Below are 18149 nucleotides of genomic sequence, written 5' to 3'. Positions count from 1 at the left end.
GTGGTCGTGCCCTAGGCTGATGGTGTCCGGCTCGGCCGCCCTGCCCATCCCTCTGCTGGAGAAGTGGAGGAGCGCCACCGGCCACACGCTGCTGGAGCGCTACGGCATGACTGAGATCGGCATGGCCCTGTCCAATCCACTGACCGCAGCTCGCCTGCCAGGTAGGAGCAGCCCCCGAGCCACCTGCACTTGGACGAGGGGCGTGGAGGGCACTTCCCTCTGCCAGGACCAGGGCGGACACCTCGGTGCTCAACACCACCCCTGCCCTGCTCTCCCTATGGCCAAGGACGGGGCAGGAGGGCACACTTCATCCAGGCTCTGCAGCTCACCAGAGGGCATGGGAACAAGGGCCGCGGAACCACAGGTGGCAGGAGCCCTCGGTGGACCTGGAGCCTGGGACTCTCCTTCCCATGGTCAGCGCTTCCCCCAGGGCCAGGCTGGCCGCCTCACACCATACTCCCTTCTTGTGGTGGCTTCTGTAGTGCCAGAGTAGCCAGTCACTTGCTGGTGGCAGGTCACTTCCCTTCTTGTGCCGACTGTGCCTTTCCAGCTTGGGACGGTTGTGGGCACAACCACGATGTTGTGAACACAGGGCTGCTGGACACTGCTGTGCACCCACCCCACCCCGCCACGTCCTGGGCACTGGGTCTTCTCTGGTGACTGGTGGCCTCAAGCATTGCCGCATGTCACTTTGAGGATTTGTGGGGTCTTGGAGCCAGCCGTCCCTCTCTGTCCCTCTCAGTGTCTTGCTCTTGGTTTCTCTGACTTTCAGTGCTGTTTGGTGGCCCCGATTGCCCAGGGACCAGGGAAATCAGCGGCTGGTCCAGGTCTCCAACCAGAGAGGGGACAGTGGGGCCACAGGCACTGAGCAGGTGTGAGCAAGGCACTGGAGGTCTGTGTGCTGGGTGGGCAGAGGCTGAGGACAGTGAGCATGGGGCCCCTTGCAGGGCCTGGGAGCCACTTGGCCATCTGGGCTCTGTCCAGGGTGCAGGCAGGCTGCTGTCGGGCATCTGAGCAGCATGGCGGGGCTCTGGCCACAGCGGGGGAGTTGTTGGCAGGCAGGAAATGGCAGTGAGCCAGCCTGGTGTGAAAGGGAGGCAGTGTGAGCAGTGGGAGCTGATCTCACATCGAACCCTGGAAGACACGTGGGCACAGGTGGCCAGCAGCCGGGCCAGCTCACCACATGCCCATGGCACTGCTGTGTGGCACAGCCTGGTCTGTGCCAGCCTTGCCCTGCGCCAGTGCGGTCTGCAGAGGTAGGATGGGTGGAAACTGGACCCGAGTCCTGAGGCGCCCTAGCCCCTCACGTCCTTTTCGGTCAGTGTGACGTCCTCCTGGAATGACGGCCTCTGTCCTCCTATCACTGGAACTCCAGTGCCGTTTCTCACAGCCTGAAACCCAGGCAACCACAGGCCGGAGCCCCAGTGAGCTGGGGCACCCGCGGGAGGGGAGGGCGGGCGCCAGCTCAGGCCCCTCCTCTCCTGGAAGCAGCGCTCTGTGGGTGGCCGCCGTGCACACTCAGCACCGAGGCCGGGGACCTCCCCAGCCGCAGGGCCCCTATTGTAAGAGGACATGGACCCAGGCCTTCGGCAGACAGTGCCATGCTGCAGTGCAGTGGGAGGACAGCCGCCCCCGGCCTCAGTGAAGGAGCTGGTGCTGTGGAGCTCCTGTCCAGGGAGGGGAGGGGCTGGCAGAGGCCTCGCAGGGACTGGCCCCAGCAGAGGGCGTTGAGTGCAGGACAGAAGCCGGGGCTGTGTGGACGCCCAGGAGGAGTGAGGAGGGCATCTGGGCTCGTGCCGCCGGGCAGAGGGGGTCCAGGTACACTGACGCTCAGGGCTGAGCTGAGGGAGAAGCTGGGATGCAGAAGCGCTTGTGCCCTGAGCGACTGCGTGCAGCCCCCTCAGCCCATGAGAGCCACTCCCCCGCCATGCCGCCCGCACGGTGCTCCCTGGCTGGGAGCAGTGTTCCAGCCACCCCGACATCAAGTTGGGGACACTGCCCCACGTCTAGAGCCGTCTCCTGAGCAGCCCTGGGGAGGGGTGGTGGAGGGGCTGCTCGCTGACGTCAGGCCAGAGGGCTGGTCTCAGCCAAGACTCCAGACCTGTGTTCGTGCCTCCCACCCCACCCCGTGGCTGCCTCCCCGGGCCGCTTCCCTCCTGTCTGTGGAGCCTCGGCATTATTCCCGCAGTGGGCTGTGCCAGAACCACCACCAGAATTCACTCCAAGCTCTCTGGAACCTGACGGGCACGGGGGGCAAAGGCAGCCCCCCAAATGAGAGAGGAGCGGCCACGGGCCCGTGTCCCTGTGTCTGGCTCCAGCTCCCACCTCCTTGGTCTGCAGTGAGGGGAGATGGGCCTGACCACCCTCCTGACCACCCTCCTGACCACCCTGCACAGCTCTGCCCCTGGACAGGAGCTCCAGCCCTCTCCGCCTGCGTCCCCTCTCATGGGACCCTGGCCTGCAGAGGCAGCATGTGCCTAAACCCCAGGCTGGAGACTGAAAGCTGATGGGAGGTGCTGGGGGAGCTGATGACCATCCTGAAGAGCAGGCTCCAGGCCAGCGATGGCGCCACCATCCCGTTGTCCAGAGTGCGGCCATGGGCACCTGGCACAGACGGCTGCTCCCAGCGCTCCCTGGGCCTGTCTCTGCCCTGCTTCTTGCAGGTGACAGACACCTCCCAGAGCCTCAGCCCCTGCCAACAGTTAGGCATGTGTGGGTGGCCTCATCCGTTCTTCCCTGAGGGCAGCCCTGGGGCCAGGTTCTGGTCAAGCCACTGGCCCCATGGTCACAGCTCCTCGCGCTCTTGGACCCTGAGAGCACAGCCTCTGGCCTGCTGGGCTTGGAGCCCAGGCGCACATCTCAGGAGGCAGTGCTGTCCTGAGAGGGCTTGGGCCTGAGGTGTCGCACCACTGCTGAGACAGGTGCTCAGAGGGAAGGAGAGTCGAGCCAGGCTGGTGGCCCAGGCTAGAAATCAGCAACTCGAGGCTGAGGCAGGAGGATGGCCAGTGTGAGGCCAACCCAAGCAACTTAGCAAGACTTTGTCTCAAGATAGAGGGCTGGGTGCAACTCAGTGGAGAGCACCCCTGGGGTCCATCTCCAGCACCAAAAAAAAGGAGGAAAAGAGATCAGAGTGGCCTGTGCGTGACCCTGAGCTGATCCCTGGTAAATGATGGTGACACCAGGATGGGGTATCACCCGATCTGGGGCCCTCGTTCCTCCAGTGTTGAACACCCCAGAAATGCTGAGGCGAGAATAGAAAGTAAATTTTATTTAAGAAACAGGAGCCAGACAAGCGAACAGACAGAGGGGCTTCTCCAGAGAGGAGGGGACCCAGAGCTGGTGCCCGTGGGAGTGGGCTGCATTGCCCCTTTGTGATTTCAGGTTTCTTTCTTACGCCTATGTGACTAAAAGTCAGGAAAAGGACGGTGCAGGGGTGATGGCATGTGTTGGAGGCACGGTCCTCCCCTCCCCAGGAGGTGTTGGGCGTTGGACGGGGAAGTACTCTCTACCCGTGTCCTTTTGATAGTCAGCTCCCCATCCTTTGCCCTGGTCTCAGTGGCTTTGGCCTGCTGAGGCCACAGAGCTCCTGCCCGGCAGGGCCTTGGGCAAGTCCCATCTGACCAGCTCTGGCATGACTGTCAGCGGAGGGGTTGGGATTCCTCAGAGTTGGCTGGCCGCCCGCAAGCCTGCTCCAGCGGCCAGGACCACCCTGCAGATATGCACAGAGGGTTCCCGCCACAGGCCAGACCTGTGGAGAGCTGGCCACTGCTCTCTGCGCTGCTTCTGCTGCTTCCGCCCGCAAGCCTCTTGCTCTGGGCTTGATAGACACACTTGCGTGGCAGAGACTGCAGCACCAAGGAGCAGGAACTGTGGAGTGCAGCCGGGGAGGCTGCAGCAGTGCCTCCAGTGGTCAGTGCTCACTGCAGCTCCTTGTCCTGGCCAACGTGATGCTCAGAAGCAGCAGGACCTGGGTAGTCCAGAGGACAAGAGGTGCCCTTGGCTCTGAAGAGGGCCTCCATGAGGTTACTGACCTGGAGGTCACGCCCTCTTGGCACAGGGCTCCTTGCCCTCTGTAGCAGGGCTGTGCATGGACTGCTGGGAGGGACCCCTCGCTTTTCCCAGAACAAGGCCAGTGTGAACAGACCTTGCCAGGAGTCGGACCCGGGACCCTGGGAGGCCCTCGAGTGGCCATCCTGGGGCTCTGCATCCTATGGCAGAGCCTGCTGATTCTGGCAGTGAAGATAAAGGCCCTAGGCCACTCAGTGAGCTCAGCACGGGAGTCGGGCAGTGGCCTCACACCCCAGGTGCCGTGCCATAGCTCAGCTGCCCTTCTCTGCTTCCTGCCACGTGCCAGCACTGGCACACGTGGGTCAGGGTGACTCGAAGGCTGGCCTTCACTCATCTACCTGGGCCCAACTGGCAGTAGAGACGCCGTTGAGCACCTTCCTGTGCTGGTGGGGTGCGGGGACCCCAGGAGCTCCTGGGGCCTCAGGCCTGGCATCCCTGCAGCTGGATTCGCCTCTCCTGTGCAGGTGGGAAGTGGTCTTTGACCACAGGCGACCCTGAGCAAGCCCGCGCCTGCCTCCTGTGCTCCTCAGGGATGCCAGCTGGTCCTGCTGTCGCTGGTCCCTGGCCCACACCTGTCCCCTCGTCACCACAACACCTGCACATCCAGCTCAGGGACCAGCACTCCCTGGCTGGGCAGGTGTAAAGGATCTGCCATGGCCACTTGGACGCCCCACTGGAGCCTCGTGCTCTCGACCCTCAGGGTCTCGAGCATGGCACGTCCCTCCCAGCACGGGCTCCCCAGGGCCCTGTGCACATGAAGCCTGTCTGGCAGCCCCGCAAGCGTGCATTCCCTCTTCCGGGACCTCCTGCCTCCTCCTGCCTGTTTCTCCTCTCCGTAGGCTCCGTGGGGACCCCGCTGCCAGGAGTGGAGGTGCGCATCATCTCGGAAGGTCTGCAGAAGGAGGGCTGCCCCTACGCCATCCATGCGGAGGGAGACGAGAGGGGAACGAAGGTAGTGCCGGGCTGGCCCGCTGGTTCTGCAGGCGCAGAGGCCCCCTTCCCGTGGGGGTGCGCCCTGACGACGGAGGCGCTGCCTGCCGTCACTGAGCTCGCTGGCTGTGTCGGTGGGCCTTGCTCGCGGCCTCCTCTGGCCGCTTCCAGGACAGTGGACAGGAGAGCTGACCCAGGCGTACCCTGCTCCCAGGAGCTCAACCTGTCTGCTTCCGAGGCTCCTGGTGGCCCCACGGGGTCATCATGACCTTGCTAAGGAGCCCAGGACAGCACAGGGACCTGTCAGGAAGGTGGACCTGGTGGGGACTGTCACTATCCCAGAGCCCCACAGACTGGGCACCCTTTGTGCCACGTGAGGGTGACTGAACTTGAGGCTCACTCCGCAGTTGGCAGGGTAACTGGGGAGGGCTGTGGTCTCATTTCAGCAAGGGTCTCAGAGCTAAAAACCCACCCATCGTAAGGGACCTCGGATCAGGAAAAGCTGGGGATCCACAGGACGTGGAACTTCAGCTGGTGACGGGGCTGGGTGTGGCGCACTCTGACCCGCGCCCTGTCTGGCAGCCTCCAGCTCTGTGTGATCATACACCTGCAGGGGCAGCGGGCAGGTGCCTGTGGGCCTGGCCCTGGTGCTGCAGCATGTCCTCCTGGGTGCGGCCACACCTCAGGTTCCCGAGCTTGCTGGAGATGGTCACTGGTGTGCTCTCTGGCGAGTGGGTGAGACCTCAGGAAGACCAGAGGGTCAGTGGTGCCTCTCGCCTGGCCTGGGGCTGCCTGTGTGCCTCGCTGAGCTCTTATCCTCTACCGTCTCCCTCCTAGCGTTTCAGAGGCTCCTGGACCCCACGGTCTCCCCTAGTCCTGAAACCCACCCTGTTCCTGCTGCTCTGTGCTGCCTGCCTTCTGGCTCAGGTTGGAGCCCTGCCGCCTTGGGCCAACTTAAGTCCCCAGCCCTTGACCATCTCTGCCTGACTGCCCTCTGCTGGGCCTCTGCCGTGCTGAACCGGGCTGTTGGCCATGCCTGGATTTTAGTGTCCATATTCACCAGTGCCCGCCTTGCCTGACACTGCTCACACCCAGGTCCCCTGTCACCCGTGGCTGGTCCAGCTCCCTGCAGCAAGGGGCTTGACTTGGACCCTGGCTCAGGGCACACCCATCATGAAGGTCCCAGGGGGGCAGTGGAGGTGAGGTAGGTAGGCACGGCCTGAGCCATCCTGCCTCCCAGGTGTGCTCAGTGGCGGGCTCAGCCTCAGGGACAGGAAGTCGCGCACACACCCCAAAGGAAGGGGAGGGGCGAGGGCAGGAGCACCTCTGACCTACGTGGAATCGCTGCTGTGCAGCTGCGGCCTGGTGGGAGCTGCTCCCAGGCTCAGCAGCACTTCTCACTTGTCCTGGGGGGCTCTCCCGTCAGGCATGCTGCAGGCAGGGAGGAACTGGCCCTGCCCTAGGGCAGCTGGGCAACCAGAGGTCACACAGACAGGCCTGAGGGAACAGGGTGCACCGATGCGATGGAGCTGAGCAGACACTGAGGGCAGGTCGCCATCAGAGGCAGCATGTGCTAGAATATTCTGGGTCAGCGTCACCTCTGCGGAGGCTGAGCCCTTCATGGGGAGCACAACCAGATGGCCGTCTCCTCCTTGCCAACAGGAGACACAGGGTCCGAGCTGCCGCGGGGTTCCTGCCACAGCGACGCAGCAGGTGCCCGGGAGCCAGAGTGGTGAGGGGGGCGCTGCCCAGGCTGAGGTCTCCTCTGCCCCGCAGGAAGGCACGCCTGCCCCTCTCGCCCGCCTCCTTACCCAGCCGGACATGCTGCCCTTGCCCACCACACCCAGGCCAGGGCTCCCCCTTGCTTGGCTGTGATGCTGGATCTGTGCCAGCAGGACTTATGCACTTTGCCTGGGGAGCTTGTGTTGCCTCTGGCCTCACCCCAGGCCTCTCCTCTGAGGCTGGTCCTGGGGGCTTGGCTGCCTCTGGCTGTCTGAGGAAGGCTCTGAGTTTGCCTCGCCACTCTGGGTCGTGGCCCCTGAACGGCAGGGTAGTGCCTCACATGTCAGCGGAAAGTCCTCCTGGGTGTGCCCTGCCGTCTGTCCCGGCCGGGCCTCTGCTGGGGGCTGTGTCCTCCTCGCCTCGCTGGTGGGCAGCACGGAGCCATGGGGAGCCTGGGCTGGGGTCAAGTGACAAGGGCTCGGGCTTCTTTTGTGTGTGTGCACAGTACCTGCGTGTTCTCTGATCTTGAGCTGTGCATTTTCACATCTGACTGAAGATCCTAAAGCGTTTGCTCACAAGGTGAGTCTCCAAGAACACAAATTTGCCGTTCAGGGGTTCTGCTCGCTCTTCGCTGTGACAGGCAGTGCCCACTGCACCCCGCCTCCGTGGGAACAGCAGGGAGAGAGGCCTGTGGAGCTGCTGCAGGCAGGCAGCAGCCATGAGCAGGTGGCCTGTGGCTGCCAGGTCCACAAATAGGATGATGGACAATGGGGGGCCCATGGGGGATGCCCGCCTGTGGGGTGTCCTCGGCCCGACTCCACCCTTTGGAGGCCACTGCCTTTGTGAGTGGGCTGTGGTGGGCATCGGCTACATGGGTCTTTGTGCTCAGGCCCCAGGGCTCTTCCTAGGATGCCGGGCCCTGCTGACCCCTGCCCCTCTGTCCTGACCTGGCCGGTGACAGAGGCCTCTGGGAAACGGTGTGTGTGTGCACTGTCCTGACCTGCGGCACCTGGGGTGCAGCAGAGGTGGGGTCTGCCTCACAGAGCACGTCGGGGAACTGGGCAGCCCCCGTTCTGACACCTGGAGTGTCAGCAGCCCTGGGTCTGTGTGGCGTCCATCAGGAGGGCACAGCTTGACAGGACGAGTGTCATCTGGCGGTCACGTCCTCCCTTGGTGTGAGGTGCCTGGGGCCAGCACTCGAGGAGAGCCGCAGCTCGGCCCGCTCCGCAGGCTACTGGTGCCTGGCGCGCCCACGCCTGGCTGCCTGTCTTCAATTGGGGCCCCTCGTGTGCGGCCCCTCATGGATCCTCCCGCAGGCAGCTCTTGTGACTGCCTGGGCACTCGGGGTAGTGGCGTTGGGTGCAGGTGCCAGCCACATGCCAAGTCCTCGTCGTGAACGCAGCCTGCTGCACACCACCATGTGTGAAGCAAGAGGAGTGGGCTCTGGGTCCCTCAGGAGAAGCAGCCGGGTCAGTGAGGACGCCTGCAGCATACCAGGCCCCCACGGCTGCCCGTGTCCAGTCTTGTCCTGGAGCCTGGTTGCCCCTGGCCGTGGCTGTGTGTCTGATGCTCTGTGACCCAGGCGTCCCAAGCTGTGCAGCTCTGGAGCGAGGTCAGGTGCTGGAGGAAGTGGCAGCTGTCCCCTCCCTCCTGGGCTGCGGCTCCCCTGACGCAGTTCACCCTCGTGGCTCCGTGGCTCCCCTGCCGCGCGGGAGGGCCTGGCTCCCTTTGCTGGCTGAGGCCTGGCTCCTGCGCCAGCCGGCGCGCCAGGTGTGGTCTCCTTAGTCGTGTGTTTTATTTTTTCCAACTGCTCACTTACCCGAGAGCCAGACGCAGCCAGTGGCGGTGGGGCCCATGGCAGGTGGAGGCCGCACAGCTGTGTGTGCTGCCCCTCGGCACCAGGCCTCTGCCGGCGGCTCTGCTGAGGCTGGGACCCGGGCGCGGGTGGGCTGGGTCGGGCCGGCGGCTGCTTCTCCTCACGTCCCCCAAACACGCCAGTTTTCTGGTGGCCGCGAGCCAGGCTTCCGAGCCGGGCCGTCCTCTGGCCCGCAGGCTGCTGCGTTGTCACCCGCCGCCCGCTAGCTCCCCGCTTCCCTTCCGCGCCCCCATCACTGCTGCCTGTCACTGTGCCGCCGACCGCTGCCCAGACCTGCAGGGGCTGGGTTGGGACCAGGCAGGGCGTCCCACACAGGCGGACCCTTGGGGGGCAGCCTGCCTCCTCATGGGGTGCCAGGCCTCGCCCCTCTGTGAAGGGCCGAGTAGGAGATGACCTAGCCCCGTCACGTCATCAGGATGTGTCACTGGCCACCGGGCTGGCTGAGCGTCTGCGGGTTAGCTTCTTGGTGCCCCTCTCCCCCGCGCACAGGGCGTGCATTCCCACATGCCCTTTAAAGGGATGTCGGGGGAACCCAGGGCTTTCTGAGGTCCCCCGCCGTGGCCTTTCACCGTTCCCTCAGCCCTCCACCCTGGTGCCCTGGTCCTGAGCAGCCACCTCCAGCCCTGGCCATTCCCTCCAGGAGCCCAGGGTACTCTTCCTGGCCCTGCAGGACACCAAAGCATGTAGATTATTACTGGCCCTGTGTCTTTTCTCTTTTTTAGAAAAGCTATTTATTGAGTCATAGTCACACACCGTGGACTGCACCCATGCAGACTGTGTAATCCAGTGGCTTCCATGGACTACAGTTGTGCACAGACCACCACTGACTGGGTGGTCATCTCACTACCCAAGAAGCTCCATGACCACTGAAAATCATTCCTCACCTCACCCTCACGCGCCTCTTCCCTCAGCCTTGGCCCCAAACAAATAGTTTCTCTTTTATGTCTGTATGTATTTGTCCATTCTGTACTTTTTCTTTTAATAGTTGCAATGGATGCAGGAAAAAGCATTTGGCAAAATTTAACCTCCCTTCATGATAAAAATCTTAAACAAATCGGTATAGAACGGACATAACTCAACATGATAACAGCCATATGTGGCAGACCCACAGCTCACATGCTGATCGGAGACAGTAAAAGCCCTTCTCTTAAGATCTACAAGACAAGGATGCCCATGTTTGCCACTTCTGTTCAACAAAGCAATGGAAAATCCAGCTGGAGCAGTTAGGCAAGAGAAAGAAATAAAAGCCATCGGAATCATAAAGGAGAGAGGGAAAATATCCATTTGCAGATGACATGAACTTATTATGTAGAAACCCCTACATGCTCCATGGAAAGTAACTGGGATCTAATGAACATTCAACAGAATTGCAAGGCACAAAGTCAACACATGAGCATAAGTAGCATTTCAGCACTCCATTAGCAAACTCCCAAAGAAGAAATCAGGGAAGCAGCCCCATTCATAATAGTCACCAAAAACAATAAAGTACTTTAGAACAAATTTAATCAAAGTGAAAGACCTTGTGTTAGCTGTTCAGCACTGTGACCAAAATACCTGATATGAACATTTCCTGGGTCCAGAGAGTGCAGCCCGTGGTCAGCCAACTCCATTGCTCTGAGTCCAAGAGGAGGCAGAACATCACGGTGGAAGGACATGGAGAAGGAAATCTGCTCAGCTTATGGCAGCCAGGAAGCAGAAAGAGAGGGAGGAAGGGCCAGGGAGAAGATGTAGTCCCAAGGACCGACCCCAGTGACCTCCTCCAACCATCCCCACCTCTCCTAGTGCATTCACTGATCAGCAGATCCCCTGATGAGGTCAGGGCCCTTATGATCCAGTCACATCCCGAGGGCCCCCCTCTGGACATTGCTGCACTGGGAACCAGGCCTTCAACACGTGAGCTTGTGGGAGACACTCCACATGCAGACTGTAATAGACCTCTGCCTTACAAACTGTGAGCATTGATAAGAAGGTGAAGAAGCTGAGCACACTGGCACACGCCTGGGAGGCTGAGGCAGGAGGTTGCAAGTTCCAGGCCAGCCTCAGCAACTTGGCGAAGCTGTGTCTCGAAAATAAAAATAAAAAGGGCTGGAATGCAGCTCAGTGATGGAGCACCCTGGGTTCAGTCCCCAGTCCTGACAAAGAAAGAAATTGAGGGAGACACAAATAAGTGGGAAAAGATCGCATGTTCACAGACTGAAGAGCACATGCTATTAAAACGTCTGTGCTACCCAAAATGATCTACAGTTCATTGCAGTCCCTGTCAAAATGCCAATGACAGAAATGGGAGAGTGCTCAAAGTGTGCACGGAGCTATAAAAGTCCCCTCAGGAGCCTGCACCAGACCAGTGCAGCAAAGACAAACCCACACCTTTACAGCCAGCTGTGCTCAGAAAGGTGCCAAGGACATGTGGCAGCAAGGACAGTCTCCTGCAAGTGCTGGGACATGGAGGCCATGTGCAGAAGGCCAAGCACAGACCCTCACCTCACCAGGTGCCAAAAGCAGCTCGGAGCAGACTATAGACTCCAGTGAAGACCTTGAACTGAAGCTCCAAGGACAAGACAGGCATGCTGCATGACGCTGGCCTGTCAGGGCAAGGACCTTCCAGTAAGCTCTCAAAAGCAGCAGTAACAGCAAGAACAACATGGATTTGCGTCACAGCCAAGGAAACAGTCAGCAGAGTGGAGACCAACAGTGGAAGGGAGAAGTGTTTCTCTCCACGTGTCTGACGTATACAGGGGACTCAGACAGCTGAACTGCAAGTAAAGCCGGCAAGGCAGAGGCTGAGGCCAGAGGATTGCAAGGTCAAGGCCAGCCTCAGTAAGTTAGCAAGACCCTGTCTCAAAGAGACTGGCAGTATAGCTCAGTGGTAGAGCACTTGCCTAGTGTGCGAAAGGCCCTGGGTTCAATCCCCAAGACTGCCAAAAGGGCAAAAGACCTGAGTAGACATTTCTCAAAAGAAGACATTCAGGTGGCCAGCAGGTGTGTGGGACAGTGTTGAGCATCTCTGATCAACACCAATGACAGTCTCGGGAAGGTGTGTGTCCTCACTCCTGTTAGAGGGGCTCTTACTGGAGAGGCAGGACCACAGCTAGGAAGATGGGGCTTGCACCTGTTGGTGGAAGGCGAGGCTAGTGCAGCAGTAGAGCCTCCAACACCCCGAGGACGGCCACCCTGAGCGTGGCACCCCTGCAGGGAGCTCGCCATCAAGCACTGCCCACACAGCCGAGCTCGAATCAGCCTCAGTGTCCACCAGTGGGTGAGCGGATGCAGCATCACGGTCCAGGCAGGGGAAGGCGAACAGCGGTGATCTCACAGGTGGGGTCATGGAAAGCTGACCTCAGTGGGTGTGGCAGAGCTGAGCTGGGACGTCACTTGAGCCTGGAGTTCAAGAGCAGCCTGGGCAACATAGCCAGACCCCATCTCAAAACAGTGCTGAGCTGATGCCAGAGGAGGGTCAAATGGTGGTGACCCGGGCTTCAGTGGGTGGGGCCGCTGGGTCCCTGGAACACCCTGGTCAGAGGTGTACAGCTGCCACACCTGGGCAGGGGGAAGACCCAGGACAGGACACCTGCAGAGTCAGTCATTGCCCCACCTAGCCACTGAGGAGGGTGCAGCAGGAGCAGGTACCTGGGCCCCTGTGGGGGTCTTGCCCATCGTGGCGCTGCCTCCTCATTAGCATGTGACCTTCCTGCAGGGTTCCGGCATCTTCCCTCGTGGGCCCTGCCTCGGAGCCCAGTGCAGCTGTGAAAGCAATGGTCGAGGCTGGCATCAGGCCACAGACACCGTCTGGAGACAGACTCCGCCCATATGCTTGTTCCCAGCCGCTACACAGACCCCAGAGGCACCACAGGAGGGCACACAGGAAGGCTGTGTGTCAGCCTGGGTCCCTGACCCACCAGGCTGCCCCCTGAGTCCCTGAAGATGGCCTCACTCTGGAAATGCAGACCAGACCAGCCACCCTATAGCATGGAGCCTCTGCATTGTGATCTCCCGGTCCTGGGCACAGCTGACCCCAGCCTCTGGCACCTGGGTGTTCCAGGGACCCAGTGATCCAGCTTTAGTGCAAGGAAAGGTCCCTGTCTGTCCCCGTCTCTCCTGTCCACCCCACTGCTGGTTTTCTCCTGCAGTGACCTGCCTGTTCCAGGGTGCAGGTTACTCACACAGACGTGCACTGAGCCAGGTGCCCGTCACATCCTTGTGTCCAGAGTTTGCATTTGTTTTGTTTTTTAATTAAAAACGTCTTGTTTTTGTCGTGAAGAAAATGACATCATTTATAGGCTTAAGATAATTTTGAATTGTTTATTTCCTTACTGTTGGATTCTAAGAGTCTTTTGTTGACTGATTTTCCAGTATTCTCTCCGTCTGTGGTCTTTTACTGTCTAAGACAGGTTTTAATTTTGATCACTTCTACTACTTTTTTTTTCTCTTATGGAGTGAGTGTTGGTGTCGGGTCTGAGCCCTGAAGAGGTTTTCTCTGAAAGGTTTATAGTTCCTACACTCGTATCTGTTAGCCAGCTTTCCATTGCTGTGGCCATGCTTGAAAGAAATCAGCTTAAAGGAGGAAAGGTTTGTGTTGCTCAAGGTCTCAGGGGTTTAGGCCCAGGGTCAGCTGGCCGCACTGTGGGCCTGAGGCAAGGTAGTGGGAGCAGGCGGCAGAGCAGGCGGCCCACCTCAGGACAGCCACGAAGTAGGAGTGAACCGGGAGGAGAGGGCCGGGGACGTGATACGCCCTTCCAGGACTTGGCTCCAGCCACACCCCTCGCCGCCCAGCACCCCCATCAGATGGCATGTCCATCCGTGGGTCAGCGCACTGATAAGGTCATGATCCAGTCACTCCAGCCCCGGCTCTGAACGTGGCCATGTGGGGACCGCGTCTCCAGCACAGGAGCGCTGGGGGCCATCCAGACCCAAACTGGACAGTGCATGTGGTGCATGTTGAGCGGATTTTTGGACCTATGAAATTTAAATGGAGGGTCCTTTTTCCATGTGTGGTTATCTGGTTCTTCAACTGTGATTTATTGAAAAGATAGCCTTTCACTGAGTTGTCTTTGCAACTTCGTCAACATGGAGACTGAATTTGAATGATTTGATGTGGATTGTGTGATCTCCTTTACTGATCCGTGTGTCTGTTCCTTTGCTAGCACCATGTTGTCTCGACTACTGTGGCTTCACAGTAAGACTTAAAATCGTAGAGAGTCTTCTCTTCAGAGTCGTTTTGACTGCACCTTTCAGTTTTAGAATTGTATCTAGGTGCCCTTGCAGAGCCTCGATCGGGATGACGTTACTTCTGTGGGTCACTCAGGGGAGTTAACGGTTGCCAAGTTGAGGGTGCCCGTCCAAGGACGCGGCCTTTTTCCTGTCCACCTGGGTCTGCTCTGCCTTTTGTGTTGTCTTCAGCCAACAGATGCTGCGTGTGTCTTGTTAGAGTCATACAGAGTGAATGTTTCTTCTTTGGTCTCCTCCTCCTCTTCTTTTTCAGCTTTGGTAAGGGGGGAGCGTTTCTTTGTTCCTGATTGTTGCTAGTGTATGGAAATCCAGTCCATTTGTTTGTGGGCCTCATGTTCTTTAGTAACTTGCCAGGTTGCTTGTGAGCCTCAGGAGTCTTTGTAGACCACTTGGGGGTCTCCCATGGATGACCCCACCTGCCTTGCCCTGTGCAAGCCTCTCATTTGTCTTGCTTGCCTTCTCGCCATGACCAGCACTTCCAGCCCCACACGGAACAGGAGCAGTGGAAGTGGACACCCTCATCTTGTTCTGATATCATGCAAAGCACTCCGTCTCCATCAAGTGTGCTGTTGGCTACGGGCTTTAGTAGATTTCCTTCTGCTTACCACGTGCTGGGTTTGTCGATCACGAATGGACGTTGAAGTCACTCAGACGCTCTCTCTGCTTCGGTTGCTTGCTCTCGATCAGGCTGTCAGTGCCGTGGCTCAGCCGATCGACTCCCAGGTGTTGGACCAGCCTCGATTCCCAGGCGTGACATTGTTGCACACCTACTGTGAGCGCCCTTCTGACAAGTGTCATTGAACACTTGTGGAGTGAAGTCCTAGAGGGAGGGAGAGCCCACCTCACCGGGGCTGCCCAGCTCACAACCTGGAGCAGTGTGTGACTGCGCCGAGAGCCGTGGGCAGCCGCGTCCCTGAGCACCTCCAAATACAGAGTAGGCGCAGCACACGTGGCGTGAGAGGCTCATCGCGCCCGGACGTGGATGGGGCTTGCGAACCGGAGGCGCTCTGCCCAGCACTTAGGCTGCGGGACGTTAAACTACTGTAGTCAGCTTCGGCTTACTGTGCCGTTGTCACTTACTTCGGCTTACTGTGCCGTTGTCACTTACTTCGGCTTACTGTGCCGTTGTCACTTACTTCGGCTTACTGTGCCGTTGTCACTTAGCCAATCCTTTAGCGGTTCGCCTAGGACAGGAGTGTCGTTCGGCTGCACAGAAACGTTTTCTTTCTTTGTGTCCTGGTCCTGTAAGCGTCTCTATGCAGTTGTGTTCGTCTTTGCTTTTTAAACTTTGTCACGAACCAAGACGCAGCGTGTGAGTCAGTGAGGCCTGTGCAGCTCAGGGCCACCCAGTCTCCGCGGCCACGCCTCGTCCCACTGGAGGCTGCTGGGGCCGCAGCGGGCACGGAGCCATGGCTTCCATGGTGGCTTCCTGTGTTCAGCGTGGTCCTTCAGTGGGCGGAAGCACCGTGCCCTCAAGTGGAGACGGGAAGTGTGGCGCAGACAGCGTGTACCACTGCTCTCCTGGTCTCAGGAGCTGAGAGCGGCCATTCCGCAGCACCTGCCTACCTGGGCAGCGCCTGCACTGCAGCACCAGAGCCCAGACTCTGCTGGGAGTCCTCCAGCTGCACTGTGATCGGGCCACCGACACGCCTGCAGCCCAGCGTGGCGGCTGGTGGCGGCTCGTGCCAGCCTTGGCCGAGGCTTTGGCGTTTGTGGGCGTGGGCCTGTGGCTCTCTGGTCCTGCGCGACCCGTGCCTGGCCTCACACCACGGGGCACGCCCTCCTCTCCTGCCCCTGGGTCTGGGGGTTCCCCAGGGGACGCTGGGCCTGGAGCTTTCTGCTGCGAAGCTCCCGGCGGGAGTGTCGGCACGACATCCCACCACCTGTGTCGCGGGTGAGTTTGGAAGTGCGATGAAGAACTGGCCGTTCACCCACTGCGTCCGTGCGTGCAGTGCCCCTCACTCCTCTTGCTGGTGCTGTGTCTTCTCTTCTTTTTTCTTGTGGAAGTTTATCCGTTTCATTGATTTGATTTTTTCCCAGAGAACTAGTTTTTAGGTCTGCTGACTGTTTTCCCCTCCTATTGTTTTTTTCTTTTCAAGTTTACCAATTTGTTCTTACCCTGGATTGCTTCTTCTATTTGATTTTGGCTTGTTTTTCTCTTTTTCTTCCTTGTGGTGATCTGAGAACTTTCCTATTTACTGATGGATGCATTTGGTTTTGTGGCTTTTCCTCTGAGCACCGCTTTAGCTGCACCCTCACACTTTGATGTGTTGTATTTTCATCTTCACCCAGTCCAGACATTCTCCTTCAGACTTCCTTTTTGGCTCACGGGTTATTTAAAATGTGTTATGTCTTTTCTGAATGTTTGGTGGATTTTCTATCATCCACTATTGATTTTCTAGTTTAATTTCATTGTGGTCAGAAAGCATACATGGATGGTGTGATTTCATTTCTCTTAAGTTTGTTGAGGTGTCTCCATGGCCCAGAGTGTGGTTTCTCCTGGCAGCAGATCTAGTGTCTGAGAGGAACCCGTTCTGCCAGCCTCCTTGGGGTGCTGTGCTCATGTTGGGTGAAGTGGTGGCTGGCACAGATCCGTTCTCCATGTCTTGCTGGCTTCCTCACCACTTGTTCTGTGACTAAGTGAGGAGTGTTGGATTCTCCACTGTCATCGTCTGTCTTTGCCCAATTTCTTCCTTCACGTATTTTGAAAGCCTTGTTTGGTGCACACATTTGCAGTCATTAGGTGTTCTTGGTGTCTCGGCCCTTTCACCAACATGTAGTGCTGCTAAAAATGTCCTTGGCCATGAAGTTTGTTTTGTCTGGTGCTCACATAGCCATTTTAGTTCCTCTGGTTTGTGTTTGCATGGTATGTATGATTCTATCCCGTCGTGGTTGTATTTGAAGCAGATTTCTTGTAGACAGCATGTGATTGGGCCATGTGTTTCCTCGGTCCCATCTACAAGCTCTGTCACTTAAATGGTGTGTTTGGACCATTTATGTTTAGTGTGATTTCTGATGTGCTTGAATTCAAGCCTGCCACTTTATCCTGTTTATTGTTTTTCCCTGGGCTTTTCATTGCTGGGCTTCCAGGATAACAGTGCGCCTGCTTGTTTTCCACAGCCCACTTCCAGAAAACTAGCGCCCTCGCCACGTGCAGACCCCTGCACCCCTGCTTGTTTGTGGCAGCTCCATGCACGACTGTGCTGGGAGGCACTACAACTGTGCTCAGCTTCCAGAGATGCAGAGAACTCTGGAGGAAGCACAGGTCCCTTCTCCTCCCAGGTGCTCAGCGTCTGTTGCTTCTGCTTTACCCCTGCTGTGTTTCCTGTGTTTCCTGCAGGACGGCCTGCAGCGTGACTGGACTTTTTGTCTTTGGTTCTGAGTTGCTGGTGATTGGATGAGACATGTCTGCACCTGTACTTTTGGGGGTTTGTCCTGTCTGGGGTCCTCTAGGTTCTTGAAGCCGTAGCTATATGTTCTCGACAGACTCAGAGGTCCTAACCAGATCTTATCAAACGCTTCTCTTTCTGCCCATGCTCTCCACTCCTCCCTATCGGTAGCATGAGAGCAGTCCTCTGGGTCCTGGGCACAGGGCAGTGGCCTGGCAGTGCTCAGGGTCCTGGGCACAGGGCAGCAGCCTGGCAGTGCTCAGGGTCCTGGGCACAGGGCAGCGGCCTGGCAGTGCTCTGGGTCCTGGGCACAGGGTAGCGGCCTGTCCCCGGCTGCTGTCACTGCATCATGTCCCCTGCTGCCTTCGGGTTCTCGGTCTCGTCTCAGTGGCGTCTGTTCTGTGTTGAGCCCGACTGTGGCCTTGTTTCTGTTTTTCATTGGTCCTGCTTTACATCTTCCATGTCCTTACTGAGATTTCCTGGTTTTTAAATTCATTCCCAGAGTGTTTGTCCTTCCTTTTTGGAGCCTTTGTATCATGTGTGCTGTGAAGTCTTTGCCTCCATCCTCCCGCCTGCTGATACTTCCTGGTTCTTTGTGCTGAGAGGTGTGTATGACTCCTGGACATCCTGGCCCTCACGGGTCTTGTTCACACCTATAAAAGTCGTGTTTTTATTGGCTTAGATCTGCAAGTCCACCTGCCTTCTCTGGGATGGGCTTTGTTGTGCACCTGCCTCAGGTGTACCACCCGGCAGCCAGTCTGTCCGTAGCAATGGGATAGACCAAGGACAGCTGTGGGGAGATCAGCCAGGTTCAAATAGCATCTGCAGTTTGGCTTACAAGCAACCCACCACCCCATGAGCAGGTGAGGTGGTGAGGACTGGGCTGGACCCATGTGTGGGGTCCTTCCTGCTTCCACGTGAGCTCTGGTTGCTGAGCA

At 58.6% G+C, this 18149-nt stretch overlaps 1 protein-coding gene and 1 non-coding gene across 5 annotated transcripts in view; both read left to right on the top strand.

The window, feature by feature from the left end:
- The window catches only part of Acsf3 (acyl-CoA synthetase family member 3), a 42968-nt gene that overhangs the window by 11492 nt on the left and 13327 nt on the right, over positions 1-18149 (top strand). For all 4 annotated transcript variants that reach the window (XM_047529422.1, XM_047529424.1, XM_047529421.1 and 1 more), the window contains 2 exons: positions 16-161; positions 4908-5020. In XM_047529422.1, the coding sequence (XP_047385378.1) occupies positions 16-161; positions 4908-5020 (259 nt within the window). The remainder of the gene's footprint in view (positions 1-15; positions 162-4907; positions 5021-18149) is intronic.
- Trnat-agu (transfer RNA threonine (anticodon AGU)) lies at positions 11446-11517 on the top strand. Its single transcript has one exon. It is a non-coding gene; the product is annotated as a tRNA-Thr (tRNA).

The sequence above is a fragment of the Sciurus carolinensis genome, chromosome 16 (genome assembly GCF_902686445.1).
Source record: "Sciurus carolinensis chromosome 16, mSciCar1.2, whole genome shotgun sequence".
Classification (NCBI taxonomy): domain Eukaryota; kingdom Metazoa; phylum Chordata; class Mammalia; order Rodentia; family Sciuridae; genus Sciurus; species Sciurus carolinensis.
This window is presented reverse-complemented; position numbering and strand designations above follow the sequence as displayed.